At 41.4% G+C, this 19,808-nt stretch overlaps 1 protein-coding gene across 1 annotated transcript in view; it reads right to left on the reverse strand.

Annotated features, from left to right (window-relative positions):
- LOC100486142 overlaps positions 1 to 19,808 on the reverse strand; it is a 46,813-nt gene that overhangs the window by 20,256 nt on the left and 6,749 nt on the right. The window contains exons 3-4 of the mRNA XM_031905868.1: positions 18,159 to 18,312; positions 12,938 to 13,083 (exon numbers count right to left, since the gene is read on the reverse strand). Of these exons, the coding sequence (XP_031761728.1) occupies positions 12,938 to 13,083; positions 18,159 to 18,312 (300 nt within the window). The remainder of the gene's footprint in view (positions 1 to 12,937; positions 13,084 to 18,158; positions 18,313 to 19,808) is intronic.

The following is a 19,808-nucleotide window of genomic DNA, read 5'->3' on the forward strand; positions in this document are numbered from 1 at the left end:
GCTTCCCATACTTGCACTAGTGCACAAAGTGCTGAACATTAAAATGATAGCATATTAAAAGAGACAGGGATCAATACAACAGAATATAAATAAAACAAAATTACATCTACATTTAAGACTCCCCTCCTCTCAAGACGATACCTGCTCAAGAGGAAGGCGATACCTGCTCTACAGAGCTCATGCTCAAATCAAATCTTTAGATTGGAGGCAAACTTTAGTATACATTGACATTATAAACAAACGTACTTTCACTCCTTGCACCAGTATGTCCATTCAGTCTTCTCTGATGAACTGTGCCTAAATGCACGCTAGGGAGCCCTGGAATTACCAGCTGCCAGGATCTGGCAGGAATTCTTGAAGTAAAATGAAGGCTAAGGGCCGTGGCAGACGGGGAGATTAGTCACCGCGCGACATAATTTCCTTGTCGCAGACGACTAATCTCCTGGAAATGCCATCCCACTGGCTAGAATGTAAATCACCGGTGGGATGGCATACGCGGCGCTGAAATCGCCGAAGTTTCCTCTTAAGGCAACTTCAGCGATTTTGGCAAATCGATGCACTGCGTATGCCATCCCACCGGCGATTTACATTCTAGATGGCATTTTGGGGAGATTAGTCACCCGTGACAAGGGAGATTTGTCGCGGGCGACTAATCTCCCCATCTGTCACGGCCCTAAGGCTGTTATGCTGTTATCTTGATGCATTGCTTTGTATGTATATCTGTATGTTCAGTGTATACACCCTTTTATTGTACAGTACTGCGGGATATGTTGGTGCTTTACAAATACCTGATAATAATTGCGGGTTTAAAATATGGCTATCTGCATCTAAGCACATTAGCGCACCCTGCTGGTAAGTAAGTCTTACTGACTGCAGCTTGTGAACTGAATCTCAAGAGACAGTGGACAAGATAATGAAGCAAGACAATGATCTTAAACACACAAGTCGTTCTACCAAAGAATGATTAAAGAAGAATAAAGTAAATGTTCTGGAATGGCCAAGTCCTGACCTTAATACAATTGAAATGTTGTGGAAAGACCTAAAGCGAGAGGTTTATAAGAGGAAACTCATCAACATCCAATGTACTGTTGCCCTGCACTGGTAAAAGTTGTGTGTTTACTTCAGAAAGTCTACTATAATTTATATAAATAAGCTGCTATGTAGCCATGGGGGCAGCCATTCAAAGGAGAAAAGGCACAGGCACATAGCTGATAACAGATAAAACACTATTGTATTCTACAGAGCTTATCAGTTATCTGCTATGTAACCTGTGCCTTTTCTCCTTTTTTCCAGCTTGAATGGCTGCCCCCGTGGCTACCCAGCAGCTTATTATATAAATTATAGTAGTGTTACTGTAGCAAACACACCAGTTTTAGCAGTGCAGGGCAACAGTGCATTATATTTTTATTACTTTAAAGCTCTTTCATTTTTTGGTGTTACTGATCCTTTAAGGTGGCCATACACCTTCAGATCCGCTCACTTAGTGAGTGAATCGAATTAGAACGAAAGGTATAGGCGAAGTCGTATCGGGGACCGCATCGATCCAACTTAATTTTTTAACCTGCCCAATTGATATCTGGCCGATTTCATGCCAGATATTAGTCGGGCAGGCCCGTCGTTAGTGCCCCTACAAGGGCCGATTACCTGCCGAATCGGTCTAAGGGATTTTCAATAAATACAGGACCAAATATAATAATCTTTGTTTCATTTTTAATACAGATTTGCAGCACAATTGGGATTTTGCCAGTGGTGAAAATTTTCATGAATCTATGCTAGAATGTTGCAATACATTTTGTTTGCCCTGAAACAAATCATGTTTTTGTCACTCTTAAAAGAAAATTTGAGAAAGATGCCCATTTACTCAAAAGCAAAGGTTGCGAGAAAAAAACTAATAAACAACACCCATTGACTTTAACAACACCCACTGACACTTGGCTAAATTTTGCCATTTTGCACCTTTTCCATGGTTTTGCAGATTTTTCGGCAAAGCAAAATGCAGCAGTTTTGCTCATCACTAGTGACAACCCTATATTAGTAGAGAGCAAATCACCTACCTGATTGTGCCATAAGTGCTCATGGGCATTTGTGTTTGCATTCCATCATGCATTCCATCATGTGGCAGCATAGGCAATTACAACCGCATTCACTGTGCCCTTGGCTACAGACCCTTGGAGATACACACGTATACGCTCATACCTCCAATATAAAATCCACCAGGGGGCAAGTGCAGATACAAACATGCATGTAAGGGCTTCGGTTGCCACCAATTCAGGAAAAAAATGCCAGACTTCCTATATTTTTATCTTTCCCACTACTACAGTGATCCCCAACCAGTGGCTCGTGAGCAACATGTTGCTCATCAACCCCTTGGATGTTGCTCTCAGTGCCCCCAAAGCAGGTAGGTATTTTTGAATTCCTGACTTGGTGGCAAGTTTTGTTTGACTAAAAACAAGATTTACTACCAAATAAAGCCCCCTGTAAGCTGATAGTGTACATAGAGGCTACCTAATAGCCAGTCTTAGCCCTTATTTGGCATCTCCATTAACTTTTATTGTTGCTCTCCAAGTCTTTTTACATTTGAGTGCGGCTCATGACTAAGAAAGGTTGGGAATCCCTGCACTACTACTAACATTGGCATCAAGCATCCTTTTTATGGGCCAGGGTTACACTATTTTGAGGACACAGGGGGTCAAAGGTAGATAACCACTGAGCTGGATTTGCACCAGTGTAAATAGGATTGCTATTTACTTTTACAATGCCCGCACTACCAATGAGTTATAAAAAGGATCGCCAGATGCAACTGTCTCAGTCTGGCTCCTTACTGTGCCCTATTTGCCTGTGAAGCAGCTGATTGGGACAAACTACAAACAGCAAGACATGCCCTTGCCATGACTTTAGCCGAGCTAATGAAATGCTGCCCTGACTGCAATTTTATTTGCATGCTGTCAGCCCTGCAACATACACTTTGTAGAGGTACTAAATGACTCCTGTCAGTATTTTGCAAATGATTGAACTAAAACAGTGCTGTCCAACTTCTGCGGTGCCGAGGGCCGGAATTTCTCTAGCATACATAGTGGAGGGCCGCTAATGGAAGCCAGTTTTGACCACTCCCCCTTTTAAAACCACACCCACTTCAAACCACACCCATTTTATCACAATGGGGGTAGTGCAGCTTGGTCCTCACTGCGGGGATATCAACTCTTATTCATATATGAAAGAATTATATTATGTCAAATTAAGACACACCCTTAAATCCATATGCCTCCTCCCCACCTGTGGATACCACAGCAACCCCCAGCACATGATTACACACCTTAGGGACCATTTAACTACTAACAAACTTCCAGAACAAACCCCTGCCAGGTTCACCTCCCACAGGCAGCATAGGGCAGGCAGAGTATGGCACATACAGGCAACACTCTGCCTGCCCTACCCTGCCTGTGTGTGCCATACCCTCCCTGCCCTATGCTGCCTATGTCCCATACTCCGTCTAGCCTATGCTGCCTGTGTGCCATACACACAGGCAGCATAGACCAGGCAGTACATACAATGTCTGAGGTGTGAACAGGGGAACAATGTGGGTGATTACAGCCTGAGTCTGAGGTGTGAACACTGCAGGGGTGAACAATGCAGGGATTAAAAGGTGTGAACAACACAGGGGATTACATTTTTAAACAATACAGGGGGATTGCAGCCTGAATCTGAGGTGAGAACCATACAGGGGGCCAGTTAATCTCAGTACTGATATTATTTAAAGTTTACACAAAGGTAAACCATCAAAGCAGCCAGACAGGTGGGGCCCGCAGGACGCCAGTTGGACAGCACTGAACTAAAAGATGCAGCTATAGTTTATACAGGAGCATTGGCCAGCTCCATGTTGGTTTGCGTTGAGAGCTCTGTGCAGGCAGTCAAGTTCTCCCACAGACTTTGTGCAAGAGGCCATTATTGTGCTGAAACAGGAAAGAGCCTTCCTTAAACTGATGCCACAAAGTAGGGAGCATAGCATTGTCAAGGATCTCATTGTATGCTGTTGCCTAAAGCATACCTCCCAACATTCGAAAAATAAAAAGAGGGACAAAAAGATTTAGCGCGCGTAGCGCGGCCATTTTTTGGCCACGCCCACTTTTGTGGTCACACCCTAATTGCCACACCCCATTTTTTCACAAAATACTCCTTTTATATAGTTCAAATGGTGGGATCAGATGCAAAATGTGCTATACCCTCATACTGTACTACCTAAGGAAAACAATATAGCAACTCCTACATATAAAATACAAATATAGAGAGAAGGCAGTCAGTTATAAGTGAGTTATAACTATGTACCAGTTTTACCCCCCCACAGTGCCCTCAATGGCCCAATAGACAGTACCCCCCAATTTCCCCCACACACAGTACCCCCCATAGAAAGTGTCCCCAATTGCCCCCATAGACAGTACCCCCCATAGAAAGTGCCCCAAATTGCACGCATAGACAGTACCCCTCCATAGAAAGTGCCCCCAATTGCCCCACAGACAGTAGCCCCCATACACATTGCCCCCATATAAAGAACCCCCATAGAAAGTGCCCTCAATTGCCCCTAATGACAGTAGCCCCCATACACAGTGCCCCTATAGACAGAGCCCCCAATTGCACCCATTGACAGTACCCCCCATACACAGTACCCCCATAGACAGAGCCCCCAATTGCCCCCGTTAACAGTAGCCCCCATACACAGTGCCCCTATAGACAGAGCCCCAAATTGCCCCCCTTGACAGTAGCCCCCTTACACAGCGCCCCCATAGACAGAGCCCCCAATTGCCCCCGTTGACAGTACCCCCCATACACAGTGCCCCCATAGACAGAGCCCCCAATTGCCCCCGTTGACAGTACCCCCAATTGCCCCTGTTGACAGTACCACCTATACAGTGCCCCTATAGACAGAGAGCCCCCAATTGCCCCCGTTGACAGTACCCCCATACACAGTGCCCCATAGACAGAGCCCCCAATTGCCCCCGTTAACAGTAGCCCCCGTTGACAGTAGCCCCCAATTGCCCCTGTTGACAGTAGCCCCCATACACAGTGCCCCCATAGACAGAGCCCCCAATTGCTCCCGTTGACAGTACCCCCCATACACAGTGCCCCTATAGACAGAGCCCCCAATTGCCCCCGTTGACAGTAGCCCCCGTTGACAGTAACCCCCATACACACGCCGCTTCTTCTTTGGCTCTAACTTCTCCTGCGGCGGTGACAGGCCCTTTTATAAGGTTGCGCCCTGTGCGTACGTGTGACGTCAGTGCGCACGGGGCGCAACCTTATAAAAAGGCCTGTCGCCGCTGAAGAAGTTAGAGCCGCAGAAGAAGGAGTCAGCGCATCCCGCTGTCCCAGAAATGCAGGACATTCCTTGAACTATCCGGGACAGCGGGATGCGCTATAAAATCCGGGACAGTCCCGCAAAAGGCGGGACGGTTGGGGGGTATGGCCTAAAGGTTAAAACCTGAAATGGAACCATGAGCTCTGTACCAAAGAATGGGAAACAGCCCCAGACTATTAGGGGAGGACATTTACTAATGTTTATTTTTTTTTTTTTGTGCAAAAATAGGATTTTTTTTTTCAAGTGACAAAACCGCGACAAATCTGAAACAAAAAATGTGCCATCTAAAAGCTGCCAAGATCATGCAAAGTCAATGACAGGTGTTCTTTTTACAGCTGGAGAATCTTTCTTTGCTTCATAGTTTTAGAAGTTTTGGGGGGGTTTTTTATTCATTTGTGTGAAAATACAAATTAGTCCCAGTTTTCTTTTTTTCATTTGTGCTTTTTCAATTAAGATTTTTTTAATAAATTACTTGACAGTTGTGATTTTGTGGAAATTAGATTAGTCGTGGTTTCAAATACTCTAACACAACAACAATTTTGTGCGAAAACACAAAAGTTTGTATTTATTTTGACCTGAGCACACATATTTAAAATTTGTGCACAAAATTATTTTTTATAGCCAAAAAGAAATTTGAAGAAACATTGGCAGGGATGTTTGCCAGAGTCAATTTTTCATGGAGACAGGGAATCTAAAACTGGGTCATTCAAGTCTTGGCTGGGATTCAAAATAGGCCTTGACATTCCAAGTACACATAGGCACAAACAGCCCCCCCCCCCTCCCACCAGCCCAGTAATGACTGTATATGGCATCTTACAGCAGCCCCCTTTGGCATTTTCCAGAATCCACAGATTGCAGGTCTGGGGTCAGTCCCCCTGAAACAGGGACTGATGGTAACCCCAAAATGAAAATAGTGTATTCCTTAACTCTCAACTGTCCCGGGACAGTTCCCATTTTTCCTGGGACAGTTCCCATTTTTATGCCTCATCCGCCATCCCAGATTTTCCTTTTAAACTCCCAATACCTCTGCTTTTCACTTTTAGTAGTTCAGCATTTTCTGCCTTCTGGACAGGAAAAGACACAAAGTCTTTTGGCTCTTAACAGAACACTCTACAATGTTTGTGAAAGTGACACATCTGTAGGAGAGCGCACTGGAAAGAAACAGTGTCTTCGTACGGCTCTTTTCGGCACAGAGGGTATAAATTGTCTCCGCAAAGCCTTCATTTGGCTCTTTCCAGTGCGCTCTCTTAAAAGTTTCTTCACAGTCTTACGATGTGCCACAGAAAGAGCCAAATGAAGGCTTCGCAGGGACAATTTATAACCTCTGTGCCTGAAAGAACCATATGAAGACATTGTCTCTTTCCAGTGCGCTCTTTTAAACATTGTCACTGTCACAAACATTGTAGAGTGTCCCGGAAAGTGCCAAACGAAGACTCTTTCTGCAAGAAGGCAGCAAATGCTGAACCAATTTAAGAGGAAAGCAGAGGCTTACTGCTCTTTTCTGCACAGACAGAGGAGAGTTGGGAGGGTGGCTCTACATTTGCCAAGTTGTCTTTCTAGGTGGGGTGGATTTGTGCCCTGTGTATTTAATGTATAAGCAAGCACTGGGGGGAAGTTGTATAGCTACCCACAAGGATGGAAATACAAATGTTGCTTTTAGTCCAAGGTAACATGGACTAAGCAGAATTCACTTTCTGCTGCACAAAGATGTTGCTCTTTGGTGCTTTTTACCATCTGTGCCAAAAAGAGCAAAGTAGTTAAAGAACAGGACTCTTGCAGAGTGCAGAAATGCAAGGAGCAAGTGGAGAAAGCATAAGGTGCTGGAGCACCTCAAATCCAGGTCTTCTGTAACTAATGAATGCTGGTATTGCCCTGTACCTCAGAATTCACTGTGTAGTATGCAGTGTGTAAGAAAGATGTGCTCCACTGCATTACCCATTGGCTTTTACTTGACTTTCTCTTACTTCCCTTAACATTTTTTATAAAATGGGTGTGGTATTTGGAGGGAGTGGCCAAAAAGTGGGCATGCTAAAAAGAAAATGTTGCATTTTTTTGGCCCTCTTTGTGATTTTCAAATGTTGGTAGCTATGGTATTCTGTATTGTAACACAGCACAACCCCAGCAAATTATATATGCCCCACATTATTTAATACATATCATCCTCTCACTATTCCTCAGTCATTCTCCATATTTTCTCTATTTGTTTCACCTATTTTCTTTTCTCCTGTTCTCTATAGCCCTCTCAGCCTTCCTAATCTGTATAACACTTCCCTGTCTCTTTTCTGCTCCTTTCCCAACAATATTTTCTCCCCTTTTATCTTCTCTATGTAAATTGTTTCTTCCACTTTTTACCTGTCCATTTTATCTGCATGCAGAAGTGCAGAGGAGCAAAAGAAAGCTCCAGTATTACAATATAAAAGTTCCACAATTCAAAACCCTTGCATCCCTCCTGTGCGGATGCTATATCACTGGTAATAATAATACAAGAAGACTCTCCCAGGAAACATTACAAAAACTTTTTGCAATCAGCAGTGTAATATCTTCCAAATTCCTGAAGGTGTCAGTCCAATGCAGCACCAACTGTCTATTAAGACCTGATGCTTTGCATGTTATAAAAGCCCCCTTCCCCTTCTTGCCTGGGTGAAACCTGATCTATTATCAAACACCTAAAGACTAATTAATCATGTTTGTAAAATAAACTGGGGCTTGATAACTGAACACAAAGATTATGTAATTTTAAAATAAAGTCAAGTAATAGGGGGAGGGTCTAAAAGCCAGTGGGAAATGCATCAGGATCTGGAGCATATCTCTGTTGCACACTGCATACCACACAGTGCAGGTTGTGCAGGTTGAAAAATGTCTCAAATGTTTAATATCCCCAAAAACATTTTTCCCATAGAAACATATGGGACAACCTCAGTTCAACCAATAGTTGGCCATTTACCAAAACAGTGACTGGGTAAAGAGGATAGAAAATGTCTAAGGGGCAGCTTTGTGCTCCACAAAGATTGACTTTAGATTAGAATGGCCAATGCTAAAAAACATAACCCACATCAAACCCAAAATGCTTGGAGTTTGCAGAGCAAATATATGAAAAATATTTTCTGTTCTAATGAGATGACCACTGAAAATTTTGGCCTTAGCACAAAAACACTCATCAACACCCTTAGAACACCATCCCAGTGGTGAAGTATGCTGGTAGTAGCACCATGTTATAAGGATGAGCAGGGACTGGAAAACTGGTGAGAATTGAGGGCAGGATGGATGGATCCAAATACAGGGCAACTCTAGAGAAAAATCTGTTTTCAGAGATTTTGAGAACTGAGATTAGAGAAGAGGCTTCCCTTTCAGCAGAACAATAACATTAAACCGACAGCTAAAGCTACACTGTAATGGTTTCAAATTAATACTGTAAATGGGTTAGAATGGATTAGTCAAAAGAAAAACCTTGTTCCATAGTTTGTACAAATGTATCTACCTATTTATTCATTTTTAGATGTGGTACTGAGGTGTGACTGGCTCCTTTTAAAATTGAAACAAACAACTGAGATGTTGCAAATCCTGAAATGCTGCCAAAGCTTGTGCGCACTTCCTCTTTTATATTTACATAGTGAGAGCTAGAATAAACACTGGGTGTAACAAATGGGCTGATGGTTGGTTATTAGAGAAGGCACACAATAGAAAGTATGCATTGCAGTTCAGTCGGATCTACCTACCTCTAACTTTTGGTGTCAACTGCAACTCACCAATGCTACAAAGCTACATTCTCATACCCCGACTAAGGTATCACAAGTGAATTCTGTACGGTTTTCCTCCTTATTTCGAAGAAGAACAGAAGATCCTGCTCGCACACCCTTAGCTCTCCAAGAAAAAATTAGCGCTCGGTGCACACTGCTTGGAGGGTTCGGCACCCTCCCAAAATCCAATAGCAACAAAAAAGCACTGGAACTCAGAGCTGCAAAATGGGACAAGCCCTTTAAAAATCTTTATTGCAGAAATGCAACGTTTCGGGGCAAAATAACCCCTTTATCAAGCATGATTGACAAAGGGGTTATTTTGCCCTGAAACGTTGCACCTCTGCAATAAAGATTTTTAAAGGGCTTGTCCCATTTTGCAGCTCTGAGTTCCAGTGCTTTTTTGTTGCTATTTCCTCCTTATTCCACCAAGGAAAGGGGTAATTGTGTTCATCAATTGAATAATCTTATTGGTGTAATATTGGCCAGGCTAGGCAAGACAATAATGTTTGGTCAAGGTAAAAACCATAAAGTGAAGAGATTTGGTGGGATGTATATTTTTGTACAGAAAGGTCTATTTAAGTTTGGCTTTAGTATAAAATGTATACCTTGGATGCAACTTTTAGATTCCACCCCAACTGCTAGAGTCTGCACAAATAACTTGGTGCTAGAGGCACTAGACTGGGCTGCCCCATGTCCCCTTGATGCCCTAGCCCAGGGGTGGCCAGACCTTTTGCATCAGCAATCGACCAATGATCAGGGAATGCGGAAGTGTGGTATGAATGTGTGCGTACGCTGTGTCATGTATGTACGTATTCACGCAGCACTTCCACATCCCGCTTCATTGCAGCCCAGTAGAAATCCAAGGGGGATCGAATGGTGGACTGCAATCGACATCTTGGTCACCCCTGCCCTAGCCATTACGTCAGATGGGTTGATAGAGGGATGCAAACATGAGGCCACTAAGGAAAAAATTACCCATTATCCAGAAGAGCTCCACAGAGCCATCTCCTATGAAGATCCTTTTAAACAATAAAATTAATACTTAATTAGTACTTAATGGAAACTAAGCTCCATATTGGTGACAAAATAATCCCATTATGGGCTTATTTAATATTTATAGTTTTTTTTTTTTAGCAGATTTAAGGTATAGTGATCCAAAGATCCCTAAGTCAGAAAACCCCAGGTCCCAAGCATTCTGGGTAATATATCCTGTAACAGTAATATGCAAGCTAATTTTCCTACCACAGTTTTCATATGTGTTAAACTCTCATGTCTAGATCTCAAAAACAATAGTTACTAAAACATTTGTTTAGGTGGGGAAATAGTCTAGATTATTTTATTCAGCAATGCAACTTCTCTTATTACAAGATGGAGTTGTTAATTAGCATCCCAGTTACATCCCATAAGGACACCTCCTACAATATTAAGCTTGCCAGTTGGGAAGGAGTCAAACGGCCTTCTAACATGATTTCAAGAACAACAGATCATTTTGAACGTCTAATTGTTTTATCAGGCACCCTATTTAAGGTGTTGAGACCCCCTTGTAGGAAAACAATAATCTCAGTAATCTGGAACTAGAGAAAAACTGGAAGATACCGGGGCTGCAGGACGTTGGATGATTATTTTTTTTTTACAGATGGGCAATGCAAAATGTTTGTTCAAATGAGGAATGTATATATAAACTTTTACCAGTGCAGGGCAACAGTACATTATATTTTAATTACTTTAATTAATTTTCATTTTTTGACGTTACTGTTCCTTTAAACTCAATGATCTTAATGAGGTGGCAGGGGTGGTTTTCTGTTGTTGCTGGCTCACAAATGACAGTCATACATATTTTTTTTTAACCAGTATATAGCAAAGTTCACACGCTCATACTGCATTTTTCAAATTATCACTATATATCAATCAAAATAAAAAAAATACTGCTTGCAGAATCAGTTGGGTTCTAGGGTGATTAAAGGAGAAGGAAAGCCTAAGTCACTTGGTGCCAAAATGTTAGGCATCCCCAAGTGACTTAAATCACTTACCTTTTACCCCGGGCTGGTGCCCCTGTTAGGAGAGAACAGCACCAGCCGGGGTAGCTGCGCACGCGCATTAGAGTGAAAAGCTGAACTTTAACAAGAAAGTCGGAAGAAACGCGGAAGAAGGAAGCGCTCGCTGCAGGTACCCAGGGCTGGTGCGGTTTTCTCCTAACAGGGGCACCAGCCCCGGGTACAAGGTAAGCGATTTAAGTCACTTGGGGGTGCCTAACATTTTGGCACCCCCAAGTGACTTAGCCTTTCCTTCTCCCTTATAGTAAAGAAAAGGAAATATAATGTTGTGGTACAATTGCTAGATATTTCCAGCTCATCAGTAATGTTAAAGCTGCAGCTGTTATTGAACTTAAATAAATAATCCTGCCAACAATTTAGGCAGGTACATGTTTCAATTTCAACTCCAATAATTTCCACTTCAATAATCAAAAAACTTGATAACTAATCAATAATGAACACCTGGGTTGGCTAAGGCTCCCTAAGCCTGTAGGATCAAAACAGAATGCTGGCATTATACTAAAAAACATCATTATTTCTTGTACTATTTGAAAACAAAGGAACTGAAAAAATGGTCTTGGGAGGTTAACTATACCGACTTAAAGGAGAAGGAAAGGTAAAAATTAAGTAAGTTTTATCAAAAAAGTCTATGTAAATACAGCCATAAGCACTCACAGAAACATTGCTCTGAGTCCTCTTTTAAAAGAAACACTGGATTTCTTGTCTCCTTTTTTGTAAACATGTTGTTTGAGTGTCTGACTTAGTACATGCGCAGACAGCGGGAATGCTCCCCCTAGCGTCCGGTTGCCATGGCAACACAGTATAGGACCCAGCAAGCAGGAGCGGTGCGCCGTGAGGGGGTAGCAGCGAGCGGGGGGGGGGGGGGTTGCGGAGAGTAGAGAGCGAGCAAGACGCATCCAGAGGGAATCTGAGCGGGGGGGGAAGAGGTGGTGCGGGGAGCAGAGAGCAAGCAAGACGCATCCAGAGGGGAGCAGGGGATCCAGAGCGGGGGATCCAGAGCGGGGATTGGAGTGGGGTGGGGGGGGTTGGTGTGGAGTTGGAGTTGTAAGCATGCGCAGTAGGGACGGTGAGGGAATGGGCATCCCTAAAGGGAATGGGCATCACTAAAACAAGTATGTAGTTTGTAGTTAGTGTATCTCTGTAAATCTTTCATTAGATAAGCCAATAATATAGTGTTTTTACACAGCAATAGTAGTACTATTTAATTGTGTGCTTAATAGATTTTGACTTTCCTTGTCCTTTAAGCAAATGGAGAAAGCTTCTAGGGCTCTTTTATAATAATGCTTTCTGCAGAATAAATATAGCGTTCTAGTTGGTACTAATGTGGCAAATCTATTGCAAGTGAAATGGCAAAATGACTTTGCTCCTCCTTTAAGTGATATTTTTTTTTTGTTATGAGTTTGCTTACAGGACTGGGGCAAGGGGGGGGGGGGGGGTGAATTTTCCATGAAAGCCTGACAGCTATGTTTCTCAGAATTAAAAATAAAAGTTTTTTTTGAATAAACTACACTCCTCACTCATATCTGTGCCAGCTGGTAAAGTAATCCAAAAGTCAGGGGACAGGTTATGTAAACTAAAATGAATAAAAGAAAATTTAAAAGCATTTTTCTGATGAGAGAAGTTGATTAAGGCTGCTGTTCAGTTTTAGATGTTAGCCGAAAGAAGTTGTGGTAATAGAGCTTCTTAACAAGTCATAAATCCTGCGTGCATACAAACACATATATATACCTGAATAAATCTGTATATGCTATTACATCTATCATTACAGGATGTGAAAATTGATTGTGGGAACCCACCTGTATTTCCACTTTGGCTTCTTTTGGGAGTACACTGAAGTTCACAATAGAGCGAATCATTTCCAGCAAGATGGAGAGAATGAAGACAATAAGCTCCTGGCGATTCTCCTGCAGTATACCTCGTGTCACATAGTAGATGCAGAACACTGAGAGGAAATAAAGCACTGAGATTGTAGGATTCTTTTGTGACTTTCATACAGCACATATCAGACAGCAGTCAGCCAACACTCTACTTTACAATTATCCTGATAGTTTATATTTATGTTGCTTTTGAGTTTGGTATGTCTGTGGTTCCCAACTGTGTTTGAAAAGAAACAATTAGAGGGCTGGCACAAAATGAATAGAGGCCGAAAGGCGAGTATGTTTGAAACTATTACTACATCATAACTGCAAAGAAAGTGAGTGCTCAGCAATATTAATTAAAATTAACAGTGAGTGAACAAATGAGCTGTGAACAAATCCTGTGCTGTGTCTGGAGACTGAATAATACACCTAAATGCAACTAGTTCACTAAACTTAATGATTAAAAGCAACTGATTAATGATTAAGTGACCATACTCGGTCGGACACATAAGGTACACTGACCAAAATGCTCCCAGACTGAAATGAGACATACTGCAAAGGAAGGGGCAACACAGGTATAAGGGTTGCTTCACTAAAGTGCGATAAGCGTTATCGAATGCTTTTTTGCGTTAAAATTGACGCGAAAAATAATGTTCGATTCGCAAAATTATTATCGCGTGCGTTAAGACGCATATCGCATGCGCTAACTAACGCATGATCGCAAGGCGTTAATTTTAATGCATTGCGTTAATTCTCGCATAGAAATAATACTAACGCATGATTCGCGTGATTTACGAATGTAATGGTTACGTGCGTTAAATCGCGCGCTAATATAGCAAGCAGCGACATATATCGCACGCAGCGAAAATTAACGCTCATCGCGAGTTAAAAAACGCAAACAACATTGCGCCTAATTAACGCAAGTATCCTATAGTGAATCAAGTGTTAAGTCGCAAAAAATAAGAATCGATAAAATTTTTACCGCATGCTCTAAATAGCGCTAGAAATATCGACCTTTAGTGAACCAACCCTCTTTAGTCATCCAGGTTCATAGGATTATCTGATTTTCATGGTCTAGTTTGCATTACTAAATTACACTCTGTGTATTACAAATACTTCCTTCTACCTATTAAAATTTTATTCTTGAACCAATAAATGTGTCATAGTCATATCGTAGTCATGGCCGGAATAGGGTGTTTTACTGTTGAGTACTACTCTCATATCTACAACTAGGTGGGGCATGTGAGTAATTTTTGTTTTTAAGGAATGCAGGTGTCCAGGAGTTGTTACCTTCCAAATGTTCTGCTGATAAGGAGAGAGAAAGGTCAGGGGTGATATCACCCCAACTTGCAGTGAAAAAATGACTGAACTTTACCAGAGCATCAGTCACATGGGCACCTGGGAAACTAAGAATATTTCCAGCCTGCATCAAATTTCAAAAGTAAATATAAACAATCTGTTCGCTCTATTAGATTTATATGCAGGATTTTGGTGGAGGAGGGCTATTACACACTGGTTGTTATGAGGCATTAGTCACAGGACAAATGTTTCTCTGGGAAATTCCCACTGCAGTCAGCAGCAACAAAAGAACAGAATTATCAAGTATTCAGTGATAATAGCCAAAATGGTCAAGGTGCCATGAGCCTAAAGGCAACAGTGATCTAATAATGTAAGGACCTTTCAAGGTTTAGGAATTCCCCTGAAACACTATCAAGGTCCCCCTCATGTCTTCTAACTGTTTGGGGGATACATATCCTAATACTGTAGGGGTCTCCATAGACCCGTCAAAAGAGACCAATGGAAGGATGCATTAGACCCCTTACTTTTCCTTACTCTATACCAATCATGTTACTCATGTCAAAATTGCAGCAAAATCCAGAGTATGTACAAAGCGCTAGGTTAAAATCTTTTTGCAATTTTGGATATTCCTGGAACTACAAGAAGGGCAAATGATACAATAACGCTTTGGGGTCAATTCACTATAGGCCAAAAAAAACGAGTGTTATTTTTAACATGCGTTAAAAATATTATCACTTCTTATATTTGGAGAATTAAAGGAGAAAGAAAGGTAAAAACTAAGTAAGCTTTATCAGAAAGGTCTATGTAAATACAGCCATAAGCACTTACAGAAACGCTGCACTGGCTTCTCTGAAAAAAGATTTCTTGTTTCTGCAATTCCTGTGCCAGAGACATGCAGCTTTCTGTTCTCTGCTCTCTCCCGCTCCCCCCTCCCTCAAGAATGCTAAGAACTCACTCCCCGCCCTTAGGAATGTGGATCTGAGCCAATCAGCAGGAAGCTGACTCATAGTCTAACTAACTGAGCATGTTCACTTGGTCTGCATGTCTGTGCAGGAGTGAGGCATTATGGGAACTTTCTTTACACAGGTCAGCATTTTTCTTCCTGTTTGGCTTCTGATCTTCTGAACAGGTGAAATATGGGGAGACTTAAGGGCACTATTGAGAGAACTGAAGGTATGCCTGCAGCTTGAGATTAACTCTTTACTAGCCTTTCCTTCTCCTTTAACGATCGATTCACAAAAAAGACACTTGTCTGAATTAAGAAGCAATTTTATTGTCGTTATTTATTTTGCAATGACATTTTTAAGCAATATTTTAAAGCATGCAATATATTTATGCGTTATTTTGTAGCAAGCGATTTTAGCGCACGCTATTAAGCATGTAACTGTTACTTCCTGAAAACTACCGTTCTGAAAATTACCATTTCCCTAGAAAAACACAGAAAAGTATTTAAAACATCCCAAATTGGTGGGCTAGTACAGGTATGGGACCTATTATCCAGAATGCTCGGGACCTGGGGTTTTCTATATAAGGGATCTTTCCATAATTTGGATCTCCATACCTTAAGTCAAAAAATCAAGTAAAAAAGTAATGATTAAATGATTTAAATGATTAAGTAAAAACATAATTTAAATATTGAATAAACCCAATAGGATTGTTTTGTCTCCAATAAGGATTTACAGAGAAAAAGGAAATCATTTTTAAAAATTAGAATTATTTGCCTATAATGGAGTCTATGGGAGACGGCCTTTCTGTAATCTAGAACTTTCTGGATAACGGGTTTTCGGATAATGGATCCCATACTTGTATATGAAAAAAGGATATAGATGTTTGATGTGACCTCAAAAATCACAACATGGAAAGGATGGAAGAAGAATACCGTATATACTCGAGTATAAACCGATCCAAATATAAGCCGAGGTACCTAATTTTACCTAAGAAAACTGGAAAAACGTATTGACTCGAGTATAAGCCCCTCAATGGTGCAGCATGAAAAGCATCCATATACCGGTATACAAAATCTTTAATCCCATAACTAAATATGGCATTTCTGTATTCTTTAACTACAGTAACGTGCTGTTATGGATGTCACTTCAATGAATACAAAATTATTCTATATAAATTTGATAAAACAACTACTGTGCCACTAGCCATAGAGCTTAGCAAGTTATGTAAACCTTGGATTACAAAAGTAAACTTGTAACAGAATGGACTTACCCCTTGTCTGCACCCAAACTTTTCACTGTGTGAATCCCTTAATGATGTCCTGCACATGATGACAGCACAGCAGGCAAGGGGGGGAAGTGCTCCTCAATGTCGCATGGCACTCCTGCGAGCGGCGCCACGGTCTCCCAGGGGGGGGGTCCAGGGAGGAGGGGGCTTGGGGGTGCTCCTCATGGCTGTGTCCCCTGCACATAATGTTGTCCCGCGCTGCACTTAATGTCGCGTGCACGGCGGGTCTCAATGCTGCTTAAGGCCGGCCACGGGGGTCCAGGGAGGGGGGGGCTCGGGGGTGCTCCTAAATGGTGGCCATGCCGCTGACTGTGCCCCAACGCGAAGCGGCGCGCTGCGCATAAAGTCACGCGCACACCCTGTCTACATGTTGCTTAAGGCCGGCCACGGGAGGCCGGCCAACGACCGTATTGCTTGTAGTGTGAGTGCAATTACCGTATATACCCGAGTACATTTTTAGGGCTGAAAAACTCGGCTTATACTCGAGTATATACGGTACATTGATTCCATGTATTGCTCGGAAGCATTGTTGCAATGTGGAAGTTTCACAATTTGAAAAGAAGTCAAGAAACATGATGAACTTCTTCCCTGTGTGATTCAATTTTTTAGCTCATAGATAGACTATAAACCTCAAGCTACACTTACAAAAAGGGCTGGAGTGAAAAGATGTGAGATTACTGGAAACCTCACTTTAAAAAATTGACTCATACCACTAAAAATTGACTCATACCACTAGCGCTGTATTGTAAGCTTTACTTGCATTACTGCACTCTTGTGAGTGTTTTTCTCTTAGCAAATCTAAATCAGTGAGGGACGCAGTGTCTTGTAAAAGAGACATTTTGTAATGACTTCACCCTGGGGCTGGAGATACATATGTACAGCTATATAAATAGAGATGATAAAAGACTACTCTTGAAGAAGGTCTCTTCAAGCTGTAAATGGCCTTGTATATTTGTTATAATGTACAACAAGGAAGTGAACCTTAAAGGGGACCTGTCACCCTAAGAAATAATTACAAATTGTTTTCTATTGTGTTTGTCAAGCAAAATAAACTTCAATTACACTATATAAATGTTTTAAAACTTATTTCCTTCAGCCCTGGAATTCATAATTGCAAAAAACAGGCAGGCTCCATTTTGTGGACACTGTTATTAATGCAAGCTGTGCATCCCCCCATCTCTGTGCCAGTATGGGGGATCCTGATGCCCATGTCCATGCACTGGTTACAAAATAAGATGGTGAGGAGGGAGGGGGAATGTGAGGAGTGCAGTGACATCTAAGAAGTTCTGAATTGAAAGTGAAAGTAACTGTCTGCCACACCCCTATGCCTAAGGCATAGAGGCGGGTCAGGCAATATTTGATTGACAGCAGGGACTTTCAATTGCTTATATAATGGGTATAGATGTGTTAATAAAAAAATGGATTTGGGTTACATGTTTAATTTGAAAAGGGCTTTTATTATACAACTTGTTATGCCTGGGTGACAGGTCCACTTTAAAAGTAACTTTCATTATGCTATAGACTGTAGATTATGTACATTGTATTCTGCAGATTTTTAGCCTTAAAATACATATGTAATATATATGCTATATATACAGAGAGGGTAACTAAAATGATGTATACTTACCTATTCCTATCAGCTGTATAAGAGACACCGTAAAGTCTTCATTGTTCTGTTTCACCAAGTCAGAAATGGTGAGGCCCAGTACACAAAGCAGAGAAAGTATAGCGAGAATAAAGTATGTTTTTATTGGCCATGTTAACTCTGCCCAGGGCTTGATCTAAGAAAAGAAAATAGTAGTATGAATATCCTTTCAATTTCTTTTAACGTCTCGTGCTTAAATAACATCAGTTATTTTAGGAGTCATATGGATTTATGTTTTGCCAGATTTTCACCACACATATGTGTGTGTATGTGTGTAAATGTGTATTTGTAAAAATTCTGAGGTTGGTGGCACACGGGGCTGATTTAAAGCCTGCAAAAGAACACAGGCCATGACTCAGCCTCTACACTGGCATCAGACTTCTTCTTTGCCTTTGTTTGCATTTCAGAGACGACATCCACTACTAGCGTGGGGTGCAGGCAAAGAAGGCGGCTGATGCCAGCATAAGGGACACGTTGGTCAGGAGATACAGTTCCCAAAATACTGCTAATGAGCAGAGAGTTGACAGCCTATGAAAATATGACCACAGGTAGATACGTTGTAGTTGTAGAACCACCATATGGGGTTTACCCTGATGTATGGTGGCTTAGCAACTTTATAATGATAATCCTGTAAAAAAAAACCCTGTAAATGAATTTACTGATTAAAAAGCATAAAAGCTGAGTAGCGCTGCCACACAAAGCCATCCAAAGAAATTAAGAAATGCCATTGTTTTACCCAGGGCTGTGGAGTCGGAGGCAATTTTGGGTACCTGGCGTCGGAACAAAATGAACCGACTCCGACTCCTACTAAATTTAAATGGGAATAAAAAAAATAAAGCAAGTTTAAATGTCCCAATTCACAAACAGTCATAATTAATTACTTCTCTGCTATAAGAATAAAGCCCAATGCACGCAGTGCATAAACAAACACGTTGAGTGACCATGAAGCATGCTTTTCATTGACTGTATGAATGTATAAAATACATTAGCATATTAAAAACAGAAGTGTCGGAGTCGGAAGTATCAGAAACTGAGGAGTTGGAGTCGGAGAATTTATCTACCGACTCCACAGCCCTGGTTTTACCAATTGCAGTTGCTAAGTAAGTTCTCAAAATGAAGCTTTATATTCCAATTCACTACAATAGACTCTACAAAGTCAATGGAGTTGCTTAATTTTGGAATTAAATTTCAGCACCTTTATAAACAGGTGCAGCAGAGCCTTTACATATAGAATTGACAGAGAAAGTAAAACATTATTTTGAATACTGATTGAACAAGGTGCAGTTTATGCCAAGATTTGCACTTTTTCAATGGTTGTCAACGCATTGAGTTATTGATAACATTGCTTGCAGTGTAACATTTTGGTGTGACTAGGAACCACTTTATCAACTGTGTATGTGAGGTATGTTGTTGAAAATAATATAACATCTGTAAATGTACTTTTGAATTGTAATCTCTATTGAGCAGGACACTCTTCACCTCCTGTTTTAGTTAATATTTGTATGTAATCAGTATGTTTGATATATACACCCATTTATTGCACAGCACTGCAGAATATGTCAGAGCTTTGTAATGTCTGTTAATAAAAAGAGCTGACCACATGCTGACATTAATCCATACTCACTGGTCTTA

This window comes from Xenopus tropicalis, chromosome 7, assembly GCF_000004195.4.
Source record: "Xenopus tropicalis strain Nigerian chromosome 7, UCB_Xtro_10.0, whole genome shotgun sequence".
Classification (NCBI taxonomy): Eukaryota; Metazoa; Chordata; class Amphibia; order Anura; family Pipidae; genus Xenopus; species Xenopus tropicalis.